Below are 7,500 nucleotides of genomic sequence, written 5' to 3'. Positions count from 1 at the left end.
GTGTTGTGTTGTGTCTGTTGTGTTGTGTCTGTTGTGGGTGTGTGTTGTGTCTGTTGTGGGTGTGTGTTGTGGGTGTGTGTTGTGTCTGTTGTGGGTGTGTGTTGTGGGTGTGTGTTGTGTTGTGTCTGTTGTGGGTGTGTGTTGTGTCTGTTGTGGGTGTGTGTTGTGTCTGTTGTGGGTGTGTGTTGTGGGTGTGTGTTGTGTCTGTTGTGGGTGTGTGTTGTGGGTGTGTGTTGTGTTGTGTCTGTTGTGGGTGTGTGTTGTGGGTGTGTGTTGTGTTGTGTCTGTTGTGGGTGTGTGTTGTGTTGTGTCTGTTGTGGGTGTGTGTTGTGTGTGTGTTGTGTTGTGGGTGTGTGTTGTGGGTGTGTGTTGTGTTGTGTCTGTTGTGGGTGTGTGTTGTGTGTGTGTTGTGTTGTGGGTGTGTGTTGTGTGTGTGTGTTGTGTTGTGTCTGTTGTGGGTGTGTGTTGTGTGTGTGTTGTGTTGTGGGTGTGTGTTGTGTGTGTGTGTTGTGTTGTGTCTGTTGTGGGTGTGTGTTGTGGGTGTGTGTTGTGTTGTGTCTGTTGTGGGTGTGTGTTGTGTTGTGGGTGGTGTGTTGTGTGTGTGTGTTGTGTTGTGTCTGTTGTGGGTGTGTGTTGTGTGTGTGTTGTGTTGTGGGTGTGTGTTGTGTGTGTGTGTTGTGTTGTGTCTGGTGTGGGTGTGTGTTGTGGGTGTGTGTTGTGTTGTGTCTGTTGTGGGTGTGTGTTGTGTGTGTGTTGTGTTGTGGGTGTGTGTTGTGTGTGTGTGTTGTGTTGTGTCTGTTGTGGGTGTGTGTTGTGGGTGTGTGTTGTGTTGTGTCTGTTGTGGGTGTGTGTTGTGTGTGTGTTGTGTTGTGGGGGTGTGTTGTGGGTGTTGTGTTGTGGGTGTGTGTTGTGGGTGTTGTGGGTGTGTGTTGTGGGTGTTGCGTTGTGGGTGGGTGTTGAACATGTGTTTGTTTGTGTTGTGCATGTGTGTGTTTATGTGTGTGTGTGTGTGTGTGTAGCGTGTGCTTTTGTGTGCACACATCTGGAAATAAGGTTGGCTGCATATATCATAGTCTGCATGTCAGCAGGCATGCCCACAAGCTTGATGTGAACTTTTCAGAAGACATTTTCATTAATTATTCATTTATTGCTATTATAGTATAATACAAGTATGATAAACTTGTAAGTGAGACATGTATGTATGTTTGTAAGATGAAAGGATGCTACTGGGTAAGAATGCAATGTTTATTTTTCAAAGCAAGAAAAAAAATGTGTTTGTATTTCTAAGTGTTGATATGTATACAGTTATCTTGTTTGTATTTCTAAGTGTTGATATGTATACAGTTATCTTGTTTGTATTTCTAAGTGTTGATATGCATACAGTTATCTCCGTTTTAAGTCCACCTCACTGAAGTACTCTGATCGGCTAAGTGGACACAAGTCATTGACCAGGTCAGCAGCCTTCTGTAATTCTGTGGACTTTCCTTTCTTAACTCCCTCTTGTAACTGGACTCCTGGTAAGTGGACACAAGTCACTGACCAGGTCAGCAGCCTTCTTTAGTTCTGTGGACTTTGCTTTCTTAACTCCACCCTTGTGACGGGACTCCCCGTATATGCAGTCCAGTTTCTGTTTCTGGGTACTCATGTTGAGAATTAGAGAGAGGGGGTTGGGGTGACTGAGTCTGAGATGATTTATTCATATAAGGCCACAGCCCTATATGAGCAAGGGGCGATAATAAACATTTGTAAATGTTATGACAGATTTTACAGGAAATAAACTAGGACAGTACTGTCTCTCTGAGCGTAAAAGCCCTATATAGATACCATGCCAAGTTTTGAATAATACCGTCATCAGTTGATGCCATCAATAAACATAATCTAATCAAACATGGGTATTCATAATACGTCTTTGAAATATGTTTCATTCAGGGCAGGACACTTCAACACAAAATGAACTTCATCTTCAGTTGTTTCTCTGCACGAAGGACACAGCATTACTGAATACTGTGCATGTTCCTTGTGATACGAGGGGGTGGGGAAAGACAGAAGGAAAGAGAGAGAGAAGTCACATGTGACTGCAAATGCAAATAATTGATTCATCAGTAGGCCATAGCCCCTCATGAAGGGGTGTACATAGACATACAAGCCGTAACAAAATCTTGTACATACATATCAACGGTCACATCAAACGAAATTGATCTTTAAATGATATTATCAAGACAGTACATTATCTCTAAACTCTAATGAATTGTACAAGAAAATTGACAAATTCTGAACATCTGTAATGGACGTTACTACCAGACTTCAGTGAAAGGCACAAGGATTTTGGTAATAATTATTTGGAAGGAATACACTGTTGTCTTACATGGCTAAGAGCTGAATAGTCCAGACAGGGTGAGGATCACAGCTGGTGAATCCATGGCTAAGAGCTGAATAGTCCAGACAGGGTGAGGATCACAGCTGGTGAATTCATGGCTAAGAGCTGAATAGTCCAGACAGGGTGAGGATCATAGCTGGTGAATTCATGGCTAAGAGCTGAATAGTCCAGACAGGGTTAGGATCACAGCTGGTGAATTCATGGCTAAGAGCTGAATAGTCCAGACAGAGTGAGGATCACAGCTGGTGAATCCATGGTTAAGAGCTGAATAGTCCAGACAGGGTGAGGATCACAGCTGGTGAATTCATGGCTAAGAGCTGAATAGTCCAGACAGGGTGAGGATCACAGCTGGTGAATCCATGGCTAAGAGCTGAATAGTCCAGACAGAGTGAGGATCACAGCTGGTGAATTCATGGCTAAGAGCTGAATAGTCCAGACAGAGTGAGGATCACAGCTGGTGAATCCATGGCTAACAGCTGAATAGTCCAGACAGGGTGAGGATCACAGCTGGTGAATTCATGGCTAAGAGCTGAATAGTCCAGACAAAGTGAGGATCACAGCTGGTGAATCCATGGCTAAGAGCTGAATAGTCCAGACAGAGTGAGGATCACAGCTGGTGAATCCATGGCTAAGAGCTGAATAGTCCAGACAGAGTGAGGATCACAGCTGGTGAATCCATGGCTAAGAGCTGAATAGTCCAGACAAAGTGAGGATCACAGCTGGTGAATCCTGCACGCTACAAGCACAGAAGAGAGGAAACAGTGTTCAAGTGCAAGCACTGCACATACAGTGGAAAGCTTAGATGTGAACCGGTCAAGGACCAATGAACCAGTCACAGACTGATGAACCAGTAGGACTGATGAACCTGTTGGACTGATGAACCTGTCAAGAACATATGAACCTGTCAAGAACCGATGAACCTGTCAAGGACTGATGAACCAGTCAAGAACCGATGAACCGGTCAAGGACCGATGAACCGGTCAAGGACCGATGAACCTGTCAAGGACTGATGGACCAGTAGGATTGATGAACCAGTCAAGAACAGATGAACCAGTAGGACTGATGAACCAGTAGGACTGATGAACCAGTCAAGGACTGATGAACCCGTCAAGGACTGATGAACCAGTCAAGGACTGATGAACCAGTCACGCACAATGAACCAGTCACAGACGATGGACCAGTTTAGGACTTATGAACCAGTCAAGAACTGATGAACCAGTCGAGGACCGATGAACCAGTCATGCATGATGAACCAGTTTAGGACAGATGAACCAGTCAAGGACTGATGAACCAGTCAAGGACTGATGAACCAAAGTGACAAAAGAAAAGAGGGTGCAAATCAAGGAAAAGAAAACAAAGAGGTTGAAAAAAAAGATATGTATTGGCCAAAATAGTATATCTCAAACCTAAATTATCATGTCCTCGTGCAACTGATGCTCACAAAATGAATAGTTAAACATTTGTAAACCAATAAATGAATATGAAATCCAAATGATGTTTGACATGCATCATTTGCCAGTACAACAGAAACGCAGCAACAAAAGAAGAAGATATAACTGGTCGGTAGTCTTTCTGTTCCAAAAATGGTTGACTTTGCATACCTTTAACAAGTCCATTTTCAGCCAGAAAAGATAGACTTAAAGATAGACTTATCAGATCCTCAGGACAAGTCACCCTGCTTCAAAAAAGGCTGGATAAGTGTGAATGAATTTCTCTTATTGAGATAATCAAGTGTTCTGTACTCTGTTTTGTCGACTGATTTCAGAAAACATCATGATAAGTTGACCGATTTCAGAAAAAGTCAGGAAAAGTTGATTTCAGAAAAAATCAGGATAAGTCTGCCTGTTTCAGAAAAGGGCAGGATAAGTTGACCTATTTCAGAAGTCATGATAAGTCAGCCTATTTAGAAAAGGGTCAGGATAAGTCAGCCTATTTAGAAAAGGGTCAGGATAAGTTGACCTGTTTCAGAAAGGGTCAGGATAAGTTGACCTGTATCAGAAAAGGGTCAGGATAAGTTGACCTATTTCAGAAAGGGTCAGGATAAGTTGACCTATTTCAGAAAAGGGTCAGGATAAGTTGACCTGTTTCAGAAAAGCGTCAGGATAAGTTGACCTGTATCAGAAAAGGGTCAGGATAAGTTGACCTGTTTCAGAAAGGGTCAGGATAAGTTGACCTATTTCAGAAAGGGTCAGGATAAGTTGACCTGTTTCAGAAAAGGGTCAGGATAAGTTGACCTATTTTCCTGGTCCTCATGGGGAATCTGTGTTCAGAGATGACTGTATGTACACATGTATATATGTGATTTTTTTTTTTATGTAAGAATGCATAAATTGTATGTGAATGTTTGTTTAGCCTTGACGGCAATATTTCCCTCTGTTCCGCAGTTTCTTCACCTTTAGATCAGCAAGGCACTTGGATGGGAAACATGCCGTGTTTGGAAGGTAAACTATCTATTTTTCCCATCCTCTGCGTTCTTTCTTCTCTCTCTCTCATCTTGTTTCACACACACACACACACACACACACAGACGTCTATGCTTGTCAGACAGTCACACACAGTCATACTCAATTACACACACACGCACACATGCCATCTCCTGTGTTCCTTCTTCTCCCGCTCTCATTTCGTTTTGCAGACACACACACACACACAACACACACACACACACACACACACACACACACACACACACACACACACACACACACACACTCACTCACTCTTAACTATTTTGTTTATCCAAATTTGGTATTGGCAGACAGAGTATTTCCAGAGAAAATGACAATATCATTGTTTACCCACACACACACACACAACCAAACACTGGGTTACTACATAGACTCGCATTGTTTACACAAGTGAGTGAATGATCATGATGATGATGATAATAATAATAATAATAATATTCATAAGGGTGCTTCCTATGTAAGTATCCACATGATTATGACGAGGGGAGAAGGTCAGCTGACGTGTGTGTGTGTGTGTGTATGTGTGTGTGTGTATGTTTGTATGTGTGTGTGTTTATGTGTGTGTGTGTGTGTGCATGTTTGTATGTGTGTGTGTTTATGTGTGTGTGTGTGTATCATGTGTGTGTGTTTGTGTGTGCATGTGTGTGTATATGTGTGTGTGTGTGTGTGTGAGTGTATGTTTGTATATGTGTGTGTTTATGTGTGTGTGTGTGTTTATGTGTGTGTATCATGTGTGTGTGCATGTGTGTGTATATGTGTGTGTGTGTTTGTGAGTGTGTGAGTGTGTGTGTGTATGTGTATATATATGTGTGTGTATGTATGTATTTGTGTATGTTTGTGTGTGTGTGTGTGTGTGTGTGTGTGTGTGTTCAGTTTCATTGAATGTCCATCTACACTAAGTGATATTAGACATGAAAAAAAAAGGAGGAGGGTGGGGGTGTGGGAGGAGGGAATGGGTAAGGAAAGAAAATCACAACATTTACAACAATCTGGCTAAAATAATAACTTCTCAACTCTGTGTGTGTTTGTGTGCGTGTGTGCATGTGTGTGTGTGTGTGTGTGTGTATGTGCACAGGTTGGTGGGGGGACTGGAGACTCTGGACGCCATGGAGAAAGTGGAAGTGGACAAGAAGGACCGACCCAAGGTCAGAGCCCCCCTCCCCCCTTCACCCCCACCCACCATCACCCCTCCCCCCTTCACACCTCCCCCCTTCACCCCCACCCACCATCACCCCTCCCCCCCTTCACCCACCCACCATCACCCCTCCCCCCTTCACCCCCACCATCACCCCTCCCCCCTTCACCCACCCACCATCACCCCTCCCCCCTTCACCCCCACCCATCATCACCCCTCCCCCCTTCACCCCCACCCACCATCACTCCACCCTCCCTTCACCCCCACCATCACCCCTCCCCCCTTCACCCACCCACCATCACCCCTCCCCCCTTCACCCCCACCCATCATCACCCCCCCCCCCTTCACCCCCACCCATCATCAACCCTCCCCCTTTCACCCCCCCACCACCCCCCCCCCCACCCCCACCACACCCCCCCCCCTTCACCCCCCCCCATCACCCCCTCCCCCCCCTTCACCCCCACCACTCACCCCCCCCCCCTTTCACCCCCCACCCACATCACCCCTCCCCCTTCACCCCCACCATCACCCCCCCCCCCTTCCCCCCCACCCAATCACCCCCCCCCCTTCCCCCCCCACCATCCCCCCCCCCCCTTCACCCCCCCACCATCACCCCTCCCCCCTCACCCCCACCCACACCCCCCTCCCCCCTTCACCCCCCCCCACCCTACCCCTCCCCCTTCCCCCCACCCACCTCACCCCCCCCCCTTTCACCCCCACATCACCCCCCCCCCCCTTCCCCCCCACCCATCATCACCCCACCCCTCCCCCCTTCCCCCACCCATCATCACCCCCTCCCCCCCCCCCCCCACCCCACCTTTTCCCCCTCCCCCCTTACCCCACCCATCTCCCCCCCCCCCCTTCCCCCCACCCATCATCACCCCTCCCCCCTGCACCCCCACCCATCATCACCCCTCCCCCCTTCACCCCCACCCATCATCACCCCTCCCCCCTTCACCCCACCCATCATCACCCCTCCCCCCTTCACCCACCCACCATCACCCCTCCCCCCTTCACCCCCACCCATCATCACCCCCCTCCCCCCTTTCACCCCCACCCATCATCACCCCTCCCCCCTTCACCCCACCCATCATCACCCCTCCCCCCTTCACCCCCACCATCACCCATTCACCCCCACCAACCATCACCCCTTCACTTCTCTCCCACACCTCTACTCACACACATCCTTCTCCCCCCCCACCCCCACCCCACCACAATGTTCTTTCTCTCCCACACCTCTACTCACTCACACACATTCTTCTCCCCCCTCCACCACCACAATGTTCTTTCTCTCCCACACCTCTACTCACTCACACACATCCTTCTCCCCCCCCCCACCACAATGTTCTTTCTCTCTCCCACAACCTCTACTCACTCACACACATCCTTCTCCCCCCCCCCCCCCCCCACCCACAATGTTCTTTCTCTCCCACACCTCTACTCACTCACACACATCCTTCTACCCCCCCACCCCCACCACAATGTTCTTTCTCTCCCACACCTCTACTCACTCACACACA

General features: G+C 47.6%; 1 protein-coding gene across 1 annotated transcript in view; it reads left to right on the top strand.

Moving 5' to 3' along the window:
- Positions 1-7,500, top strand: part of LOC143288309 (RING-type E3 ubiquitin-protein ligase PPIL2-like) — a 46,053-nt gene that overhangs the window by 26,232 nt on the left and 12,321 nt on the right. The window contains exons 15-16 of the mRNA XM_076596664.1: positions 4,762-4,818; positions 5,921-5,990. Coding sequence (XP_076452779.1) covers positions 4,762-4,818; positions 5,921-5,990 — 127 coding nt within the window. The remainder of the gene's footprint in view (positions 1-4,761; positions 4,819-5,920; positions 5,991-7,500) is intronic.

Source organism: Babylonia areolata, chromosome 12 (genome assembly GCF_041734735.1).
Source record: "Babylonia areolata isolate BAREFJ2019XMU chromosome 12, ASM4173473v1, whole genome shotgun sequence".
In the NCBI taxonomy this organism is placed as follows: Eukaryota; Metazoa; Mollusca; class Gastropoda; order Neogastropoda; family Buccinidae; genus Babylonia; species Babylonia areolata.
Note: the sequence above shows the minus strand (reverse complement) of the source record. Positions and strands in the feature narration are given on the sequence as shown.